Source organism: Bactrocera oleae, chromosome 2 (assembly GCF_042242935.1).
Source record: "Bactrocera oleae isolate idBacOlea1 chromosome 2, idBacOlea1, whole genome shotgun sequence".
NCBI classification, from domain to species: domain Eukaryota; kingdom Metazoa; phylum Arthropoda; class Insecta; order Diptera; family Tephritidae; genus Bactrocera; species Bactrocera oleae.
The window spans coordinates 50,356,477-50,380,954 of record NC_091536.1 but is presented as its reverse complement, the minus strand read 5'-3'; the positions used below and the strand labels follow the sequence as shown (position 1 = coordinate 50,380,954).

The 24,478-nt window shown below is 34.1% G+C and overlaps 1 protein-coding gene across 5 annotated transcripts in view; it reads right to left on the bottom strand.

Annotated features, from left to right (window-relative positions):
• The window catches only part of snky (ubiquitin protein ligase sneaky), a 154,857-nt gene extending 130,900 nt beyond the window's left edge, over positions 1-23,957 (bottom strand). Inside the window, exons 1-7 of one of the 5 annotated variants that reach the window (XM_070113131.1) lie at positions 23,367-23,957; positions 23,073-23,227; positions 22,893-23,012; positions 22,216-22,840; positions 22,023-22,144; positions 21,835-21,965; positions 21,549-21,767 (exon numbers count right to left, since the gene is read on the bottom strand). In XM_070113131.1, coding sequence (XP_069969232.1) covers positions 21,549-21,767; positions 21,835-21,965; positions 22,023-22,144; positions 22,216-22,840; positions 22,893-23,012; positions 23,073-23,112 — 1,257 coding nt within the window. In that variant the 5' untranslated portion in view covers positions 23,113-23,227; positions 23,367-23,957. Of the gene's footprint in view, positions 1-21,548; positions 21,768-21,834; positions 21,966-22,022; positions 22,145-22,215; positions 22,841-22,892; positions 23,013-23,072; positions 23,341-23,366 lie in introns of those variants that run through there. The other 4 variants (XM_070113132.1, XM_070113133.1, XM_070113130.1 and 1 more) reach the window with 4 other exon arrangements.
• Positions 23,958-24,478: the final 521 nt, after the last annotated feature.

Genomic DNA, 24,478 nt, shown 5'->3' with positions numbered 1-24,478 from the left:
TCCCCGAGCAGGCAAACGCATGCAAGCGTCTTATCGCGACGATGGCAAAAGCTAGAAATTATAAATTGAACATCTTTCTGATGTTCCCTCTAGAAGGGAAAAGTGACAACCCTGCAAACACAGAAAACACAGAAAAAAGTGACAAAAGTGGCAACAAAGCTCTTGTCGATTTAAAATATTTTACAATTCTAAAATATTTTTCCATGACTCGCAAAAATCTGCGTCAATATGTATGCATGCTCATATATTATATAAAAATACATATTTACAATGATTTGTGGGCAAAGCTGTCAGAGCGGCAAGGGAAGCGGTGACAATCGGCGAGAGTTCGTTTATTTTTCGGCACATCTCGGATTTTCTACCAACAACACGCTTTGTCGTCGCGTCAGTCTTTCGACAGATAGACTCTTTGACATAAAAGCAAAGAACATGAGCTTCGATCATTGGTTGACCGTGTCAACGGAGATTTCACATGAAGTAATGAATGTTCATATCTACATACATATGTTGTTTGCAGACAAATTTACAAATATTTTTACACATGATATGAAAATGCCGACGGCAAAACACAATTCTGTACTTTTATGACTCCGTAATGGTGTCAAGCACTTGAATTATTTTAAGAAATATATCAAAATATGTTTTAATTATTATTAATAACTCACAAGAAAGTAAAAATGAATTAACATAAAATAATTTAAAAATAATAATAAATAATAGTTCAATAAAAGGGAATATGTTTCAAATACCATATCAATATTCCCAGTTTGGCATACATATTATATTCTCTTCAACATTCGCCGTTTGGTTATGTTAAGAGAGCGTATGTTTACAGATTCACCGCTGTTATAAAAGGGAGAAATGTTATTTGTTTCTCCTGCGTGTGAGGTGAACTCCTTGATAAAATTCTACAAATTGTTCGCTGTCGAACCTGCACCTTCTCGTTGTTTTAAGTTCTCTGGTTAAATTAGATTCTTTACCAGCTGTTGCGCGCTCAATTTATCGTTGTTCAGTATCTTTGGACTGGACTGATTGAAACCCATTGCGTCTAAGAATTTGTTGATGTAGGCTGCTTCTTTCTGCTGTAGAAAGCGCTGAGTATATCAGCCTCTGTGCTGCAAAGTGTTACCACGCTCTGTTTCTTTGATTCCAACGAAAAAACTGCTCCAGCTGCTACAAAAACATACTCTGAATATGACTTACGATCACTGACGTCGCCAAACCAATGGGCATCGACGTTACCGTTCCCATAACAGTCCGGTCTACGTAACCGGAACGGATCCGGATTTTTTCCGGCCAAGGAGAAGTAAACATAGGCACCAGTAAGTCTGCGTTCAGCTTTAAAATTAGTTACAAAAGTATTAAAAATGACAAAGAAAAATTAAATTCAATATTTTGTTGGATAGCCGCGTTGTTTTAAAACCTCGCTCAATCGATTTAGCATTGATCTTACCAACTTATCTGTTTCCTCAGCTGTAATCTGGGACCATTCTTCTTTCATACCACTTCGCAAAGCCTCTTTACTTGTTATTGTATCAAGATTCTCTGCACTTTGTTTTAAATTGTTTTTAAAATGTTAAAATAACCCCATTTATCTATCCATTGTGGATAAATTCAAGCTGACCCATACCACCAGCCGCAATGCAACCCCACACCACAATTCCGCCACCTCCGTTTTTAACTGTACCAACAAGATTTTGCTTTTCAAGGGCAGTTCCTGACTTGCGCCACACAATTTGTCGACCTTTAATGCCAAAAATGCAAAATTTACTTTCATCCGAAAATATTACTTGTCTCCAGAATTCCGGCGACTTATTTATATAATTATGAGCAAATTCAATGCGCTTTTGCCTGTTTACAAGTGAAATATACGGTTTCTTCCGAGCGACTCTACCATGATATCCAGCTTTTCGTAAAATTTTTCTAGCAGTTTCGGCACAAATTGTTTTTTTAATGGGTATATTTAAGTTTTCAATAATCTTTGTGGACTTAATTAGAGGGTTAACTTTCACCTTATTTATTATTTACCGTTCTTCCCGGGCTGATTATATTTTTGGACGGCCAGATCGCGGTTTTGACGTTAAAATTCCGGTTTTTTTTTAAATTGTTTACGACGCGCTGGACAGAAGAATACGTTCTTCCAATAGTTTGCCCTATTTTTCTGAAACTTTCGCCATCTTTCCACAACTTAATGATAATTTTTCTTTCCGACAGACTAAATTCTTTTCGTTTGGTTTCCATTTTTTTAAATATTATTAAAACGCGTCATGAGCTCTTTAAACGACTAATTATTTTAAAACACAATAGAATCTACGCAAAAAGAATGAACAAATTCATGAGAAGTAACGGTAAGTAATTCAGAATCACTCACAGTCAAGTGGGCATTTCTTACTTGTCTTAGAGGCTTAACTGTTTACATCTTTGCATATTTTCCTACTTGAAAAACAATCATTGGTTTTAAAAGAAGCAAAAACTTGAAAACACAAAAATTTGGTAAGAAGTTATTACTCCAATGAACCCGTTTTGCCGCCAGAAATTATTATACCCTGAACAGGGTATATTAAATTTACTGCAAAGTTCACATGACGAGCTGAGTCGATTTAGCAATGTCCGTCTGTCTGTATATACACGAACTAGTCTCCCAGTTTTTTATATCGATTTAAAATGTTGCACACTTTCTGCTTATTTGCCGGAACTGCCGATATCCGACCACTAGAGCATATAGCTGCCATACAAACTGACGATAGGAATCAAGTATGTACTTGTATGGAAATTTTTTTTAATTTGACGAGGTTTCTTCACGTAATTAAGCACGAGGTGTTGTATAAGGAAATAATGTAATATCCGAAGAAATTGTTCATATCGGATCACTATAGTATATAGCTCTCATACAAATTGAACGATCCGAATCAAGTGCTTGCATGGAAAACTTTTTCATTTGACGAGATACTCTTAATCTTTTGTAAAGTTAATGTTTTTTCTTAATTTTTTAATAACTTTCATGCACCGATAGCCATAATATTTGCATCAGTCATGCTTTCCTGTCGGTGAAACTTTGAGGCCCTAGCTCAAAAATTAAGATTTATATTCGAATTAGAAAAAGGGACGTTGCAAAAACATAATAGATTAAATTGAGAAAAAACTTCACAAAAATCCTTTTATCTAAAAATTAATTTTATTTTGAGCAAAATAAAAATCACAAAAAATCATTATTTATGTTTTTTATTTATTATTTATTAGTAATTAAAAAAGGAATGAATGATAAAGGATAAAGACACCAAAGATACCTCTCTTCTACAAAGTTATTCGCAAGACTGAAGAGAAGTGTTGCCACACATTTAGTAATTCATATATCTGATACTCCTTCTCAACACTTTGCATTTTGATATTAAATCAAAATAAATTCATTTCTTTTGAGAATTTAACATGTTTCGTCTTAGTTAAAAATAATGATATCTAAAATCAATATGTTTACTACGCGCATGGTAAATTGGATTCTTTACCAGCTGTTGCGTGCTCAAGTTATAGTTGTTCAGTATCTTTGGACCGGACTGTAGGAAACCCATTGCGTCTAACAATTTGTTGATGTAGGCTGCTTCTTTCGCTGCTGTAGAAAGCGCTGAGTATATCAGCCTCTGTGCTGCAAAGTGTTACCACGCTCTGTTTCTTTGATTCCCACGAAAAAACTGCTCCAGCTGCTACAAAAACATACTCTGAATATGACTTACGATCACTGACGTCGCCAAACCAATGGGCAGTGACGTTACCGTTCCCATAACAGTCCGGTCTACGTAACCGGAACGGATCCGGATTTTTTCCGGCCAAGGACTGTCAACTCGGAAAAATTCTGCCGCTACAACAACAACAACGAAACACACAACTGGATAACCAGTGTGATGAAAATGCAACTTGTAGTCTGATGTCTTCGCCAAGTAAAGAAGTACATGCTTAACTGCTGCTTCATGTTCTGCATGTGGATTCGCATTGGGCTGTGATATTTTACAAACAGAATGTAATATATCAGGACGTGTTGATATTGCCAGGTTAATTAACACTCTAACGATGGAGTATCACTGTCTTATCGACTTTCTTACACATCGCTTTACTGCATTGAGTGATGAAACCCGCATCCAATTGTGTTCCGGTATCTCAGAAATCGGACATACAGTATTCTTTTTTAAGTAATCCATATCAAGGAAATGCGTTAGTTGACCACCATCAACCACTCGGAACTTCTTTGACATTTTCGCTTTGATTTGCAATAGACTTACATGAACTGGCAGTGATGAGATCATCTACATATACTGATATTGAATTGCGTACTTCGCCATGATTATTGATGAAAGGACGTGGTTCACTAGGGCATGGTAAAAAACCAATGTCTCGAAGAATTGCATCTAGCTTTGAGTTCTATTCGCGAAAACTTTGTTATAATCCGTACAAGGATTTCTTCAGCTTTAAAACTCTATCCGGACTGCTGTCTACAACGCACTCTGATTGCTTCATATAAACGACCACACTGTTTGAAGTTAAATTAAATCTTCGAATATCAAGCTTAGTACGTTATACTGTTTTTCATTTGCTACTAAGACTGCATCAATATTTTTAGCAATCATGTAATCCTCCACTTTTGATGTCCAATCCGATTACAGCAATTCGGCCTCCCCGTCAACATTTTCGAAACATATTAGACTTGTTGCGCGCTCCCTACTAACGTCAACATTTTCAATAAAAATAGCGCCTCGATTGGCAATAACTTTGTCAGTTGACTGTCAGAGTCAAAAAACTTACAAGCTTTGGCTTCTTCAGAATAACCAATCATGGAATATTATTTTTCCTTTGGACGAAATTTGTTCTTATGCCTTTTATCGAGCGCTATAACTTTTGAGCCGAATATTTTTAGATGTGACACACTTGGCTTTGCGCCTGTCCATAGTTCGTGTGGCGTTTTATCTACGGGTACTTGCGTCACTGTTCTATTGCCCAGATATGCTGCCGTCATAGCTGCCTCCGCCCAAAAATACTCACCGAGCTGCGAATAATTGATCATGGATCTAGCTATTTCCACTAGGGTTCTGTTGGCACGTTCTGCTACCCCATTCTGCTGCCTCTTAATACAATTTTCTTTTAAAAATTGTTCAAACGTATTCGCTATAAATTCACGCCCGTTGTCGCTTCTTAAGATTTTTATCTTACAAACCGTTTTTTTTTTGTAATTTTAAAACGCATCAAAAACCGCGACTATTATTTACCAAAGTTTTAAAAAATCGGAAGACCATCTTTTCTGTTCTGGCTAGGTCTTACCTTGGTGTTACCTCTTCCAAAGCCTTGAACATATTGGTTATGCATGCCACAGGTTGGTCGAAGTTTTCCTGTGCCTGTACAATGGTAATCAGGGCTAAAAGGATGTCGAACTTATTCCAGTGTGAGAGCGCCTCAAAATTAGCGGTTTTTAACATTTTTAATTGAAGCCAGATCGGACAAAAGAATAATTTTTGGGCTTTTATATTAAAATACCCAACATTTATTTTATATTACGTGTATCCGTTAAACATATGCAGCAACCATTTAAACCCTTTTTTTTAATATAGTAAAAACAATTGATTTTCCAACTTTCAATATTTAATAAAAAGAATATATTTAAAAAGAAGAATACTAAATGTAATAGCTCTCAATTAATAAATGTTTTTTATAATTTTCAATTGAAAATTAATACTACTAAGCATGGCGTCACAAAACATCACATACATTTCAGTTTCGCGTTTTCTTTCATTTTCATTGTTTTCCAATATTTGTTAGTGATCTTCAACCAGAGAACTTAGAAGAAAAAGAGAAGCGATGACAATCGGCGAGTGTTCGTTTATTTTTCGGCACATCTCGGATTTTCTACCAAAAACACAAAGCTGTGACGGTTTGTCGTCGCGTCAGTACTTCGACAGATTGACATAAAAGCGAAAAACATGAGCTTCGATCATTGGTTGACCGTATCAACGGAGATTTCACATGAAGTAATCAGTGTACATACATACACACATATGTTGTTTGTAGACAAATTTACAAATATTTTTCTTTCATATTTCTTTACATGTACACATGATATGAAAATTCCGACGGCAAAACACAATTCTGTACTCTTATGACTCCATAATGGTGTCATGTACATGAATTATTTTAAGAAATATATCAAAATAATTTATTAGTAATAATTTAAAAGTATTTTGATATATTTCTTATAATAAAGTAAAAATTAACTAACATAAACTAATTTAAAAAATAATAAATAATAGTTCAATAAAAGAGAATACAATATATTTCATATATATCAATATTGCCAGTTTGGCATACATATTTTATTCTCTTCAATATTCGCCGTTTGGTTATGTTAAGAGAGCGTATGTTTACAGATTCACCGCTGTTATAAAAGCGATAAATATTATTTGTTTCTCCTGCGTGTGAGGTGAACTCCTTGATAAAAATTTTCAAATGTTCGCTTGTCGAACCAGCACCTTCTCATTCTTCTAAGTTCTCTGCTTCAACAGCGGCAACAAATCTCTCTATTCACATTTTTTTTAATAGGATTTCAATCTAGCCGTCCCTCTTTTTCCAACGGCTAAACGTCAAAACCACCTGAACATTAATAGTTGCCTGAGTCTTTATCTCTGATGGTAATCAAGCACTTTGTTTTATTGGTTGTTGGACCAGAGAACTTAAATGAACGAGAAGGTGCAAAGTGAATTTTGTATGATGCTCGATTGGTTGGCTGAAAATTTCAGACCAAGGAGTTCACCATTTTCTGTAATATTTGCTGTTATTTAACAGAAATGAGAATTTTTAACAGCGTTCTCTGACAAATTACGTACCTCCCAACACAAAGAGAAAAATGAAATGAAATGAATGAGAAAACAAAAAATACAAATGCCACTTCACATATGCATGATTATTTTTTGCCATATAAACGATCTTTATGATGAAAAATTGATAAAATATGATTATTTGCACAAATGCTACATTGATAAAATGTGAAAGATTATGCAAGAAATGATATTTTACTATTTTCATAATTTTCTAATTTCAGTTGTTACAGAATTAATAATTTATTTATGTACATATGTACATCAATATGTTATATTATATAATATACTTGTAATAATATATTATCAATTATCAATAAAAACATGTGAGCGCACTGCTCTATATGTAAGTATGTATGTACAAATATGCGTATGACCGCGCAAAATAAGTAATGCATACACAAATCTACATACATTTAAGCGTACAAATGTAAGTACGTCAGTCAATAGGCAAAATACAAACATTGTTGTACAAAAACAACAATTGTCTCAAATAGCATCAGCACCAGAAATCAATATGGCAGCCAAATTGACAAATCCTACATCTGTAGTAAATCACACACCAACAACATTTTCATTCATGAACGCTGGCGCACAATCCATAAGCTAAGTCGATTCATTCATAAAAGCAAACGCCTTACACATCTCCCCGAGCAGGCAAACGCATGTAAGCGTCTTTTCGCGACGATGGCAAAAGCTAGAAATTATAAATTGAACATCTTTCTGATGTTCCCTCTAGAAGGGAAAAGTGACAACCCTGCAAACACAGAAAACACAGAAAAAAGTGACAAAAGTGGCAACAAAGCTCTTGTCGATTTAAAATATTTTACAATTCTAAAATATTTTTCCGTGACTCGCAAAAATCTGCGTCAATGTGTATGCATGCTCATATATTATATAAAAATACATATTTACAATGATTTGTGGGTAAAGCTGTTAGAGCGGCAAGGGAAGCGGTGACAACCGGCGAGAGTTCGTTTATTTTTCGGCACATCTCGGATTTTCTACCAAGAACACGCTTTGTCGTCGCGTCAGTCCTTCGACAGATTGACTCTTTGACATAAAAGCAAAGAACGTGAGCTTCGATCATTGGTTGACCGTGTCAACGGAGATTTCACATGAAGTAATGAATGTTCATATCTACATACATATGTTGTTTGTAGACAAATTTACAAATATTTTTACACATGATATGAAAATGCCGACGGCAAAACACAATTCTGTACTTTTATGAGAGATTCTGTACATGTGAGGTGAACTCCTTGATAAAATCCTATAAATTGTTCGCTGTCGAACCTGCACCTTCTCGTTGTTTTAAGTTCTCTGGTTGGACACTAGTTGTATTAGCTGGAAAAAATATCAACTATGTAGTATATATATCGAGTTTTTTGTTATATAATATATAATTTCGTTATATAGAGTTTCCGCTGTATATTCAATCATATATATTTGTGCTCTGGGAAGGGACTGTACATTATCATATTGTTAGTTTTTCCTACCGGATATCATAATGCTGATGCAAGGCAAACAAACAAGATTACAATCAAAAATAAAATGTTTTGGTAATTTTTAATTAAATACATTTATATATTGACAACAAATTGTCAATTAAGTGAATAAGTAGAAGGGAAGGTGATGGCGATGGTTGTATTTATTTAAAATTTATAAGTAAAAAATAAATTGATTTTGAAACTAATAACTAATGAGACCAATAAATTAAGTCTATTTCACGAATTCAAAAGTGTCTACAATTTCCAGGCCATTTAACAGTTTTTCTATGTCGTCTCTTCCCATTCCAAAAGAATTACGTCACAAGAGGGCGATTTGCGTAATCTTGTATTCTATCATTCTTGGTGTAAGCCTACAAGTATCCAATCGTAAATTTTTCACTAATACTTACGCAAACTAACGGCAACAGGTAGGCATTTGATACCGGTTGCTTATTAATATTGTAACGGATCGATAAATCGTCTACCTGTAACTCCCTCTTGAGTTCGATCACTAGATTGTTAAATTAAAGTCCCAATTTAATGGCTATACACTTATTTTTACTTTTATTTCCAAAAACTTATCACTTATTGCGCGATATTTGGATTTACAACTTATTGTTTATAGCTTAATTGCTCTTTACACGGCAACACTCTAATTAGAACTGTCCCTGCCGCACAATCCGGCAGCCCTTATATAGTAAATTTTTAATAAAAGTTCTCTACTAGAACATTCTGGCAACTACGAATTCACTGTCTAGTTGCTTCTGGCAGTTTATCGTCCATTCTGATTTGTTCTGGTACACGTGTTCGCCACAATATATTATACTAGTATTTAGGTAACAGTGATCAGCAGCAGGTGATGATGCTCTTAATGTGTAATGCATTATTATGTTAGCTTAATTAATGTACATATGTAAGAGAGATAGTAGTAGTGTAAACTTTAGGATAACAATGTAAAGTAGAATGTAGGATAACCTAACTCTTAGTTGTACTAATATAAATGAATTTAATATGAACTTGTGTATATGAATTAAATAAATTTTAAGATATTGTAACGGATTTCTCGATAAATCGTCTACCTGTAACTCACTCTTGAGTTCGATCACTGGATTGTTAAATAAAAGTCCCAATTTAATGGCTACACACTTATCTTTATTTCTTATTCCAACAACTTAACACTTATTGCTCGTTATTCGAGCTTACAACTTCTTGATTATAGCTTGATTGCTCTTATCACGACAACACTCTAACTAGAATTGTGTTTGCTGCACAATCCGGCAGCCCTTATATAGTAAATCTGTAACAAAACATTGCTTCTAGAACATTCTGGCCACTACAAATTCGCTAACTACTTTACTACTAGAACATTCTGGCAACTACGAATTCGCTGTCTAGTTGCTTCTGGCAAATTATCGTCGATTCGATTTTGTTCTATCATCCGTGTTCGTCACAATATGTTTAATGTGGATGGCACCACATATCTCCCCTGCGCGAAAAAAATGCAAATGATAATATAATTTTTTGTTTTATGACGAAATTTTAAGCGTATTATTTTTTGACTTCTATGTATTGTAGTAGAAGGATCACGATTAGTGTCGCTGGTACCTGTGTTGCATAAGTTGTATCCAGATATTAGGTGTTCGATATCGTCACTACATAGATAAGCTGGTTTTAGCCCATCGATGGATATGTGTGCAGGGTTTCCATATAGTAGCACTTTGTATTATTTTTCGTATCGCTCACTGACTGGGAAACGTGGTATGGTGATGAAAATGATTATTTGACTTTGTTGTTTCGAATAAAAACGTGTGTTAAACTTACGAGGTTCTTCGAAATAAAGATTTTCTCTCTGAAATGCTTCTTTTAGCATTTTAACGAGTTCAGGTGCTTCAATTGTGTAAAAAACTCACCCGGGAGTCGGACTAGCTCACCAAAAACTATTTCTGCTAGAGTGGCTTAGACGTCTTCTCTAAATGCAGCTCGTAGTCCTAGAAGAACTGCAGGGAGTTTATCGTACCAACTGCTATTGTGGCAGAGAAGAGATAATTTAAACTGTCGGTGAAATCGTTCGATAAATCTGTTTGATTGTGGGTGATAACTCGTTGTTCGTTGATGTTTGAAACCGAGAAGATCAGCGAGTTTCCTGAAAAGGTCTGACTCGAATTGTCCTCCAAGGTTGGTGTTATTCTAAGTGGAACTCCAAAGTAGGATATCCAAGTTTGCATGAGTGCATGTGCTACTCTGTGGACTGTGCCGTCGATAAGTGGTGCGGCTGCTGGATAGCGTGTGAATCGGTGAATTATTGTAAGACATTTGGTGTCTCCGTTAGAAAGCGGGAGTGTCACCAAGTATATATAAATGTGTTCAATCCGACGCCAGCTTGGTTGGAATGTTGCGATGGGCGAAATCATAAGGCGTGAAATTTTATTGCGTTGATATTGAATGCATACTTGTCCATGTAATGCAGTCCTTGTTGATTGACGACAAAAAATTTCTTTTTGTGATGAGGCGTCTTGTAGCTCGACCACCTGGGTGTGCGACTGAATGAAGATTCTCGAAGATTCGCCGTCTTAGTTGTTGTGGAACGAACAGACGTGCTGTACCTGTGGATATGTCGCAGTATATAGAAATGTCTGTGGTATTACTATTGATTTCCGTAGCTGTAGTGGTGTGTTAGAGTTGCGGAGTAGTTGTTGAAGTTTTACATCGTTGGTTTGAGCACAAGCAAGTTCTTCGGATGTAACTGCTGTGTGAATAGCATCGACTCGAGGTAAGGCGTCCGCAACGATATTGTTTGAACCAGATATATGCCGTATGTTGGTGGTAAACTGACTGATAAAATCGAGTCGTCGAAATTGCCATGGTGAAGCTCGTTCGGGCTTCTGTTTGAATGCGTGCATTAAGGGTTTGTGATCTGTGTAGATTGCGATGTGTCGTCCTTCAAAAATAAGTCGAAAATTATAACTAATTCGTAAATGGCATTGACTTCACGATCGTAGGTTGATTGTATTTGAACAGATGGTGCAAGTTTGCGACTAAAAAAAGGAAGTAGTTGCCAAGATTGGCTAATGCGTTGCTGAAGAACGGCACCAATTCCGAATTCGGATGCGTCTGAAAATATGGCCCACTCGTCGTTGTCCGGGTGTGTCAAGAGCGTTGCGTTAGCGAGAGAAAATGCGTTTTAAAGCGATGTGGTCCGGTTTATTGAAGGTTTTCCATTGATTTCAGGACCTTCGAGTAGCTTGTTAAGTGGCGCGAGTAAGTTTGCTGCGTGCTTAATAAATTTGCGGTAGAAATTGGGGTAGTCGATGATGACTGACTCGTTCCGCAAGTGGTTTTATTCCATGGGCGGAAATGGTATGCCCTAGAAACTCGATTTCTTTGAGACCTACGCCAGGAGTTGTCTTTATGTGATGCTGCGGTTTGGGCGAAATTTTTTTGGGTTCACCATCGGGACGTGTAATACTAGGGCATTCGGCAAGCAATTGCCAAAACTCAGATGATTGATTCGGCGAACTGCTCTTCCAACCGCGTTTCTAACAAGGACAATTGGGATTGTTGTGTCAACATTTGTGATGATTCCTCTGCTATTTGTTGGGTTATACGTGCATCCTGCTCTTTAAATTGTGTCGATATTTCTGTTGATATCTGCGTTGACATCTGAGACATACGTGTATTCTGCTCTTTCCCCATCTGCGATATTGCAGCAAAAATCAGGTTTATGTCCACCATCTTTGACGAGCATTGAGCCTCTTCTTTTTCTTCTATCTTTGTTGTCTCTTCCTCTAATTCCATGTGAAAGACATAATCCTCAACATTAATATTTTCCGCCTCCATGGCCTCTCTCAGCCGTGATTGTAATTCATTTTTTAATTTTTTTGTCGCCAAACCACGTTGTTCCAGCTCCTTTTTCAGTTGTGGAATCTTCAGATCGTTAAACTTGGCCATTTTCAAATAATTATCTCCTTGGGAATTTATTTGACAATCCCACTTCTGACACCAATTGTAACGAATTTCTCGATAAATCGTCTACCTGTAACTCACTCTTGAATCGATCACTAGATTGCTAAATTAAAGTCCCAATTTAATGCTGTACACTTATCTTTATTTCCAATTCCAACAACTTAACACTTATTGCTCGCTATTCGAGTTTACAACTTATTGTTTATAGCTTAATTGCTTTTTACATGACAATACTCTAATTCGAACTGTCCCTGCTGCACATTTCGGCAGCCCTTATATAATAAATTTTTAACAAAAGTTCGCTACTAGAACATTCTGGCAACTACGAATTCGCTGTCTAGTTGCTTCTGGCAACGTCCAAATGACTCGAAAAAGGCTCAAATCTGATATAGTAAAATAAAAAAATGTAAGTATCTTGTTAGTACATTTTCAAATATTATTAAACTTACCAAGTTTTGATAAAAAAAATTATATGTTGTATCTAAATGTTCAAAATATACAAATCGAGGTAAATTGGAGATAGGTGAAGTCATCTTTCTACATAAAAATTCTTTCGTATAATTTTGTGGTTACTTGTATTATAACTTATTAATTGAATGTTATTAAAATTGATTGTTTAAACAATATAGTAATTTACCGAGTAGTAAAAGCATCCCCTTAGTTTATATATTTTCTACCAAAAACCGAAGATATTTTTACATAACATTTTGATTCTACATGGAATCAGATTTTCCCAAATAATATTATAATAGTGGACGTAGAACCGTTCTTTACGATATTTCATAAATATTAAATATTACTTAATGTATTGGTTTTTTTATTATTATTATTGTTGTGCCTGAATTGTACCTCATTTTATATACATATATATTTCCATATTATTCTATATATTCTTAAAAGTTTACATTAATATATTCCATTGAAAATACCTTTTCTGAAATAAAGGTTATTATATTACACTCCTTTTATTTAAATCTCTGTGCTCAATATCTCCAAAAAAGATAGAATACAAGATTACGACAAGTATTTACTGTTACTTTTTTCGGTTTTGGCTGTGACAATTGTTACAAAAACAAATTTCGGTATACCCCATATTGTGACGTAATTCTCTTGAAATGAAAAGGAGATGCATAGAACAGTATGCAAATTGTAAACACTTTTGTTAGTTCGTGAAATATACTTAAAAGATTAGTTTTTGGTCATTTTTAAATAAATACTGGAGTTGATTCCCCTGTGCCCGGAGTTCACGAAGGAGCCCGTATTTTGCAAAAATTAGGTGAATAGTTAAAAATTAGAATACTTTTGATATGTGATTAATTCGAACCTTTATTTAAACCTTGTTATTACCGATAAAAAAACGTTTTCTCGCTTTTGTAGATTGTCACGAAAAAACCGGCATAGCTATTGCCGCTTGAATTTTCAAAACATTGGAAAATTGCCGTGGATAGGGATTCGATAATCGTAATAATATAATCGGAAAATATGAAGGAGCGTAAAATGATATTCAACGTAAAAATAAGTATGTAATTATTTGGTGCATTTTTTGGTGCCGTTCATATATTGGGAAAACTTTAGTATAACGTCCCAGGCTTTCGGGGATAAAATGGGTATGGGCGGATAGAAGAGATCCTCCAGATCAAAATTTTGACTATTTAAAGTACGCATTTTTCCCATTTCGAATGAGTTATACACTTATATTTTCCACTTTTATATCCACTAACACTTCACTAATTCGTTTGTACACATTTATTTTACAGTATATAGTGCAAAAATAGTTTAATTCAATAATTAAATAATTGTTAAATTCTATTAATTCTGACAATAACAAAAGGGTTGCAAAATTTCAAATAACCAGTGTTACCTTATCGACATCTTTTGTAATTGAACTGAAAGAAATTAAAACAGATAATACCCCAAATAAAGGAATCCAAAACCTAGAAAAATAAACTATTACAAAGCATTGATGTTAAGTATTATGTTATACCCTCTATAACAATATTACTTTTTTCTTGTAGAACTTCTTTTTGCGTTGGCTCTTCAAAAAAAATAACCCTGGTCGGTCCAACACCGGGGTGTATCAAGGTTTTTTTTTTGCGCAGAACTCCTTTTTGCGTTGGCGGTCTTCGGCCGCGCTTCAAAAAAATAACCCTGGTCGATCCAACACCGGGGTGTATCCAGGTTTGTTTGCGCAGAACTTTTTTTTTTTTGCGTTGGCGGCCTTCGGCCGCGCTTTAAAAAAAATAACCCTGGTCGATCCAACACCGGGGTGTACCAAAGTTTTTACGCGCAGAAATTCTTTTTGCGTTGTTTCCTGTATCTAGGGTACAATCTCTCTGTTTATTTTATTTTTCTTCGTTTACAAAATATATTAGTATGGCAACACTGATATTTTGACATTCACAACAATTTTGTTATTGTCAAAAAAAAAATATTGTAATAAAATTGAAGAATGATTTAAATATTGAAATAAAGCTATTTTAGCAGCATCTAAAATAAAAAAAATTTCTAAACACGAATTAGTCAAGTGTTAGTGGATATAAAAGTGGAAAATATAAGTGTATAATTCATTTTAAATCGCTAAAATACGTACTTTAAATAGTTGAAATTTTCAACTTTAAACGTAAATATCTCGAAAACTATAAGTTTCCCGCGGCTATATTTATATATATTCTTGAACTGGAGGATCTCCTCTATCCGCCCATACCCATTTTATCCCCGAAAGCCTGGGATGTTATTCTAAAGCCGACCCCAAATAATTTTCAATATTTTCAGTAAAAAAAATTCTGAAGTCCAAAATACCCAATTCACTTCACTTAATAATACATGGTGATCTGCCAGAATCGATGCCGTCAAGCCATTGGCCAAATCGTTCTTATTTCTATGGCAGATCCATGACATGGAAGACGCAGCTGCAAAATATTTTGCAAAAGCATCACTTTGTAAATATTTTGCACTTGCCTTGCCGTGGTGAAGGGGAGTAAGTAATAGTAATGGGCGCATCTCATCTATCTAACTAAGAGGGATATCTCATAATTCACACAATATGGAGATACGGTTGATTAAACTCTCGGTTTTATGCCTATCACCTATTGTGGGAAATGTGAGAATTCCCGCACTTGCAAGTACAAGCAAAGTTACGCGAGTATTGTAAGATTTATTTAAATCATGTGAGGCATGATCGAGTAAAAATATACAAACTTTGGGTACGAGCGCAAGTTGTAAGGTTTCAATGCGTAAGAACATCTGTGTCAGTATATATTTGAAATCGGAAGAACTTAACACATTGCCATAAACAATTTAATTATTTTAAGAACTTCCAATTAAAATTAAAAAGAAAGCATAAAATACATATTTTTCTTGTTCCATGCATTTTATATTAAAAACTAATAAACACATTTCATTAAAATAATGTTCGATTCCCTTAATGTTTAATTTTTTTTTAATTACATAAAATAAAAAGTAAACAAGCATGGAAGGGCTAAGTTAGGGTGTAAGCGAACATTTCATACTCTTGCAACTTGCAAGGATCAAATCCGGGAAAATACCTTCAGATGTTGGCTGAATTTTATTTCAGACAAGTAAGGAAGGCCTAAGTTCGGGTGGAACCAAACATTTTATACTCTTGCAACTTGCAGGGATCAAAGCAAAAAAAATACTTTCAGGTTTTAGGAAACTTTATATTAAAAAATGTTGCGAAACAATTCAACATTTATTATTCGACGAAATCGTCAATGGATTACAATCAAATCGGCATTTTATTAAGTTATATTATAGGTCATATACTTACTTAGTTTTATTATTATAATTTACTTCGCGTCAGCTAAAATTGTATTAAAATCATCTTCAAATGAGATATATGGGATATAAACTCAACTGAAGAAGCTGAATTTAATAAAAGGTGTTGATGTGAAAGCGTCAAACAGAGGATCGCCATTCCTTATTTTAGGGATACAAGGATTGGACATAAGTGTAGACTAATTTTATTCATATTCCCACACAATTTTTAAGAAAACATCTTTATTAAATTTTATTAAAGTATCACACATTTTGCTTGGTGGAATGTCGGAAATATTATACAGGCTATATATGAGAGAGAAAGCGATGGACTGATTAAATTAATTTTGACATTGCTGAGGTATACTTGAGATCATATTTTTAGCAATTTTATAAACATATAATACATATGTACATTGAACGACATGTTCGGCATAAAGTTCGTTAGAAGTGTTGTTAAACCAGAGAACTTAGATGCTCGATTGGACGGTTACAGAGCTAAAAAATTGAGATCAAGGAGTTTACCATTTTCTGTAATATTTGCTGTTATTGAACAGAAATGAGAATTTATAACAACGTTCTCTGACAAAATACGTATCTCCTAACATAAAGAGAAAAATTAAACACTTTAAACAAAAAATACATGTGCATGATTATTTTTTGTCATATAAACGATTTTTATGATAAAAATTGATTTTTTTTGCACAAATGAGGCATGATAAAAAGCGAAAGATCATGCAAAAAAATATGTTTTACTTTTTTTATAATTTTCTAATTTCAATTGTTACAGAATTAATAATTTATATATGTACATATATGCATACGCAAATCTACATATATACATACATATATATGCGTACAAATGTAAGTATATGAGCCAATAGAAAAAATACAATCATTGCAGCCAAATTATTTTATGGAGTCACAAAAGTACAGAATTGTGTTTTGTCGTCGGCATTTTCATACCATGTGTTAAATATTACAGAAAATGGTGAACTCCTTGATCTCAATTTTTTAGCTCTATTAGCCGTTCAATCGAGCATCACACAAAATTCAATTTGCACCTTCTCGCTCTTCTAAGTTCTCTGATACAAGTACATATGCGATATGAAGTAAGCCAGAAGTTTGAAAATAATTCGATAAGGTATATAGGGGCTAAGGAAAGTATTGACCCGATTAAACCATTTTGGCATACTTGCATACTATTATCAGAAAGTAACTCTCTTCGAATTGCAATAATATATCTCACAGATTGACCGTTATTTCCGGGAAAAAGTTAGCTCCAAACACTGGAGACTTGTTTAGTAATGGTTCAATTTTGACAATTTTAGACTTGAGATGGTATACCTCATAAGCAAAGTCTTCCCCTAATATATTCTTTGGTGCTTGATTTGTGTACCGGAAAGTGAAAGAATCATATGGAATTTAAAAATGTGTAGATAGGAAGTAGGCGTGGTTGTAGTTATATTTCGCTCGTTTTCTCATTGTGAGATGGGATTGTTAAAATAATTTTGATCAAGTAGTTCATGAGATATATGATTTCGCCTAAATGTGAGCGGTGCCACGCCCATCGTCCAATCTTGACAACGCTTCCTTTAAAGCCCGTTCTATCCCGAATGTAAAATTTAATGTGTGACACATTTATTTATTGATTTATCGCACTTTTAATAGTTTTAAACAAAAACGTTTTATAGGGAGTGGGCGGGGTTATCATCTGATTTCATCTATTTTCAAGTCGAAGGTAGTGTATTTTCATATTTTATTATATTTTTTGTTGCATTCCTTTTTATATTTAAGTATATTGTTATAACTTATTTTGATTAAAAGTTTGAAATTTATTAAAGAATTAAAATTATATTATCTACTGCGCAAAAGAATTTTTCACTTCTGATAGCGTTTCAGTCATAATTGACAATTTTCAGGTATGACGGATTTATGGTCAGCAATGACTCAGAAAAAACAAAACAAACAAACAAAAAGAAAACAACTCTCTTAAGAAAATGATAGAAACTTCGTTCTGCGCGCTGACAAAATTTGTTCAGCTATGACTGTCATATTACCCATCAGATGACCGTCACTGTTCCTGTAGGGTACATAACAAATATAAACAAATAGATGTGTGAACTGTCAATGAAAACTCATCGAAAACACACAATGTCGGTCAGAACGACTTTGGTTCCACAATCCACAAATTGTGTTTTCAAGAGGATTTCAATTCGGTGCGAACATAGTATTAGTTAAGACTTTTTATAAGCTTTCGATTAATGGTGTTTTGTGGTCGTAGCAGTTTTCCAATTACTCCCATCTACAATAAAAAAACTAATTATGGTGCCAAGGAATATGTGTACCAAGTTTCAGCAAGATATCTTAATTTTTACTCAAGTTACAGCTTGCACGGACGGACGGACAGACAGACATACAGACATCCGGATTTCAAGTCTCGATTATTTGAAGTCGATACAGAGAACTTAGAAGAATTTATATTTTACAATCTCTGGTAAAACAATTAAATCATACAAATATGAGTAAAATTAATTTACAGTTATTGTCTGAAAAAGCGAAGCTCATAAGCAAATCAAGTATAGGTTGATCGTTACTGATTCAAATTTGTTCTTTATCGCTGATTTGAAAACCAACGGTTCGATTCGTGTACATGTATTAAACTGACAGAATCAGTCTGAGCAACGGAACAGTACTTGAGTAACCGAACAGTACTTGAGTATGAACAAAAATGTATTATTCGTTGCAGTTCCCTGGTACCAACCAAAGTACCCTAATCCTAAATATGGAACCATCCACCTCTACGGCGACTACCAACCAGATTACACTGACTGGACGGCACCAGAGGACAGTCTTCATATCGAAGAGATAAAGCGAATATTTTAGGAATACGAAAGTAGTGGCCATCTGCGAAGAGTTTATACAGACTCTATCGAAAGCTGGGCACAAAATCAGCTTCAGTATACGCAAGGTCAGGATGAAGATATTTCAAGGCCACAAAGCGGCTGATGAAGAACGCACGGAAGAGGTCGGCGACAACAGCCAGTAGCTAAGAGATGTTGTCAACAAAGAATAGACAATGAGCAATCACCAAAGATGCGTACAGATAAATCTGCAGCACTCGAAAAGCGAAAGATGCACTGAATATGCTCCAGCAACAACTACTCATAGATATTTTCATACGGACACTGGCAACATTTTCTGCTCAAATACACCGAAGATCTTGATATCTCTACCAAAAATCTTCCAAGCGGAAGAACTAGACGTAGAGAAGTTCTACTGAACAACTACGGGAGGATACAGAAAGAGACCATTTACACAGGCAGCCAGGCGGTACTACTAGCCTTGTCATCGCCAAAGATCAACTAAAAAAAACAAAGCGAGGAAGGCTTTAAGCTCACTAGCACGACAACTGAACTTGTCCATAATTTGGGTTCCCGGTCACAAGAACATTTTCGGTAATGAAAAAGCAGACGAGTTGGCTAAGTCAGAAACCTCTTTAGACGAATCCGAGGCAGAGACAATACCGTGTCTGCAACCAAATGCAGGATAGCGAAACAAATATGGCCAAATAATTACAATATGTATGGACTTACCATAATGGGGCATTGACCATTTGGAGAACATGCATTAAAACTGGGTATGCCCTATAATAATATTATATAATACTTGCCGTAGCTGCAAACTCTAAGGCAGCAAGGAAACGGTGCTACAATTCTTTTGTGAGTGCCCAGCTCTATCACAAATCAGATATCGGTTATATAGTGCTTATCGGGTAGGTCTAAAAATATGCCAATATCTATTTTTATACCCCTAAATGTTAACGGTGGTTAGAACAACTTTTTTGTTTTTATTTTTACATGATTCAGCATTGAAAAATACATGTAACTCTATATTTTTACCCTTATAAGATTAACCCCTGATTTTTAATTGCAATTTTTTATTATTCCGTTCCATTCACAGATCCCCAAGATGGCAATCGAATATGAAAAATAATTGTAGTATACTATAATTTCCAGGTGTAGTTATATCAATCAATCAGTTATCCCCGTCAGGTGTCTCTCGTTGTCACTTCTGAACCAGTAAACATTACGGAGTAGGGAGGAAAACTAAGCCGGCTTCCCTTTTTTCATTCTGTATACAATATTTGTCCTTGTTATTTATTTGATCTTATTTGTGTCTCGATCGTATCAGTGACTGTTATACGTATGATTTTAATTATTCTGTGTAACTCTCAGGTTGATTTTATTCTTTTAGTGAATTTAACATTATTTCTTAATGCCAAAAATATCGATATCACAGACATTGACTTTGACAATTATTGGGTGGTACATATTCCTCTGCGAAGTAAATCATTCAATACTTATACGATATTAATATTAATACGATGAAGAGCATAAAATATATTTGCAAGAATGGGAATAAAGGAAGTGAATTTATAATTGAAAATACTATTGTAAATACATATCAGCTCCAATGAAGTAGCCCGACGTATCTTCGATTTCCAAATTCATAAACAAGAAATTGCACAGGAACACAAATTAATACTGATGACATGTTTTCCGATCCAAACACAAATGTTGTAGGATAATCATAAAAATTCGATGACTGAGGATATATTATATTGACATCGTGCAAGGTGCAACGATCTAACGATATCATTCAGTCACGCAATGTCATTGCGATTTTACCAATCAGCCACTTCGGTATGAGTTCACCAAATCGGAACGCATCTGATTTAATATAACACAGGGAAATCGGGAAGCGCAATATGACACTGTCAAATTGGCAGCGACTGTTACTCGCAACTGCCACTACTAAATAATGAACAAAAATTAACTTACGACCGCGAATTTCGCGGCACTGTTTCTCCTGTCAGGTGATTTCAAATACGTTCAGTTAGTATATATCAGCTAGTATTTCACGAACTGAAAAGTGTTACGTTATTATTAGCACGAAAGTTTGGTAGTGAAAAAGTAAGCCTTTCATCATTGTGTTTGCGTAGAAAGTTAGGCAAGATCACCCATCAATCTGAAACAAATACGTAGCGGAAATTTCTTTAAAAACAACACCTAAAATAAAGTAACCGGAAGTTTTCTAAAAATACTTAATCACATAAGTTAATTTACAAATTGATATGAAAATGAGGGATACAAAAATAAAACGCAATAGAGGCAAGAGAAGTGGATCCTTATTCAAATTTTCTTTTTTTATCCTTACCAAGTGTATACTGTAAATTGCAAAAAGTTCAAATTCGACAAAAAAAAGTATGTGAATGATTTTAATGTGTAAAATTTCGCGCTTTTATGTATGTATATTCACCACCAAATCTGCTGGCTTTTAAATCTTAAAATGTGACTCTTGTCGATTTTCAGAAGGCAAGAGAATAAAAGTGAGGGAAATATAACCCGAACTTGGGAATAATTTTTAAATCTGGAATAATTTATTTTAATTATTATGTGTAATTTACCTGACAATTAATTTTGTGTTCTCCTTCCTGTGCATAAGTAATAAGAGATTTGAGTCGTATTATATTGAGTAACGTAACAGTCAAATGGTCAAGCATTAGGAAGAAGCATGCGGTTAAGATTTCCAATGAGAATTGTATAAAATAGAAAAGAATGATCTTCGATTCTTTTTCAGTTCGTTGGCATGCACACTCTAGGTCCACCACATCGTTTTTTTCCAACTAAGTAAAAGAAGGATCACTTACTTTTTTGCGCAATATACAGATGTACAAGTATATGAAATCATACCTTGGTTAATGGTAATATTGTTGGTTTTTTATTGCGTTTTCGGCGGTCATCAACTTGGCGAAAGTATTTCGTTACATACACATTATCAAAATCTATGTTGCTTAAGTACTTTTTATGATATACTATAGCGGCTTAAAATAAATTCAACTTATTATAATAAAATAAATATTTGGTAAACATTAGTTTACCGATTATAACCTTAAAGACAAGGAGTGATAAGAAAATATTTGTAATCTGCATTATTACATCAAATATTTTCTTCTTGGCATTAAATTCGTCTACAACCATATCAGCTATGTGATCAGTAGTCCTGAAAATCAAAGTTTTCAATTTTTGCAATAGTCTTGTTATATTTTTTAATCTTAATTATCTCAATTATACCTCACGTCAGCATATGGAATTGCTGACTTTACTTTGTATTTCAACTCCACTTGTGAGGTATTTCTGTAAAGTGTATTTAGTGCATAATCCAATTGAGCATAGTTATCTCCAAAATTGACTGGCAGCACTTCATTTGGTTTACAAATATTGTCTGGGTTTCCCAATAAATTCATGTAACATATAAAATCCACTTGGAAAGGCCAACACAACAAAGTTCGAACTATGCGGGGAAACTTGTTCGCACATTCTGTGTGAGCTTTGGCAAATGCTTCACGGCAGCGTTTTTTCCCTTTTACTACCTGCCTTTTACAACGAACTTTAAATTTTTTTGTATACGTCTTTTGTACATGTTGTTCCATATTTTCCGCTTTACGAAGAGATAAATGATCATATGAATGATAATCGGCTCCATCAACTTCGACGCGAATTGGTAAAAGGATTTCATTCATCTTTTCAAACGACTTTTCTACACCAATTAAATCATTTTCCATCGAAGATAATGTTTTTTGAAATGGTTTTGTCATAAGATCTAATCGGGTCTTGGTCAAATTGTATGTAAGCGTTGTGGCACATGCAAATACTCGGACAACTTCTCCACCATTTGCAGCCAAATTTGTTATAGGACCTGAATTTTTTCAAAACGAATTATGGGAGAAAATAGCGTAGTTTCAATTTACCTGTAATTATGTAGGCGAAACTCAGAGCTCGCAAATAACTCCGTCCAGATTTTCCTGCCATTCCCATAAATATTAAAAAAGTAATACACTTTAAACTCGAAGTAAATAAAAATCCGATTCCTGTCGCGAGAATAATATCATATATCGAATAGAGAACTATAACTTTTGAAATGTCCTTACCAACCAAAGTAATGATTATCCCCAATGTCACGATCTTCATTTCCAAAGAAAATTGGAAACTAAGCAGAAGTAAGGACCATAACACAGTAGCCACTAGAAATCCGAGAAAACTACTGCAAAAATATCTTGTGTATGTCCAATTTTCAACGTTGCGGCTTAATAATATGCAGTACATTGGACGACATTTTTGAGAAAACAATAAACAAAATTTTCTTTTTATAAAATAAAACATTTCTATGACATATGTATATGTATGCACAATATTGGTTTTAATATATTTTCAACATAACATACCAAGCATATCAGATACACTATTTCTGTGAGATAAGTGCTTACGTTGACTCAAGCTCAAATTCAAGCCACATAATTAACCGCCATACGAAATGCTTCAATTGGCGTGTGTGTTAAAAGTGAAAGTACAAAAATGTGTTTTTCTCTTCTTAATTTGTTCCTTTATATTTTTATTCAATGGCTGATTACATGAATGATATTGCAAAAAAAAAAATTAAATTATTATTACTTATATAAATTTAATATGTTGCTTTCTAAAAGAAAATAAAGTTGTAAATAATTTTAAAAGTTTAAGCTTCATTTAGGAATTTTGTGTTCAGCATATCTATTTAATAGAGATAATTAATCCTCCATTCCAACAGATGGAATAAGACAAACAAAGGCCAAAAGTCGATTCATTCTTCAACTGCTTTTTGCAGTTTTTTTTTAACTACAATTCATTAAATCCCAATTTCTTAATTTCATAATATCGACATAACGGTCAACGAAAACAATTTTAAGTAAGTTGGATATCACTATATTGGGTATATTGAAACTAGCAGAAGGTCTGAGCTGATATCATTTACTTTCGCAAATAAACTAAAGTATAGACGAGAACAAATATTGAGAATATACATATTTTCACTTAAATTTATATAAATAACTCAAAATTTAGAGCTAGAATAATCGTATTCATTATATCGCCATCTAAAAGCAAAACAATATATGTCACAGACTAACCGATATTATAACTTAAAAGCATTGTTTGTGCAAAGCTTTATTCCGATATCTTCATTGGTGCTTAATTTATATGTTGTAAAATTAAAGAATTACATCAAATTTAAAATTTTGATACATGGGACGTGGCGTGGTTTTAATCCAATTCCACAACATAACATAGGATTGTCAAGATATGTTATGCACAAAACTATATAGTAAACCTATTGTCCAATTTCTACGACTTTTCTTAATGCTTTATTCAGCCTTAATGTAAGCTTCGTGTGAACGCCATTGCCCATGGAAAAATTAAAAAATTTGTGTTTTTCTTATCGTGAGTTTCATCTTCCATATTCGAAAATTTTCTCTAATCCAAATTGAAATTTTTTTTACGCGAATCCATGAAATTTGTTCACAAA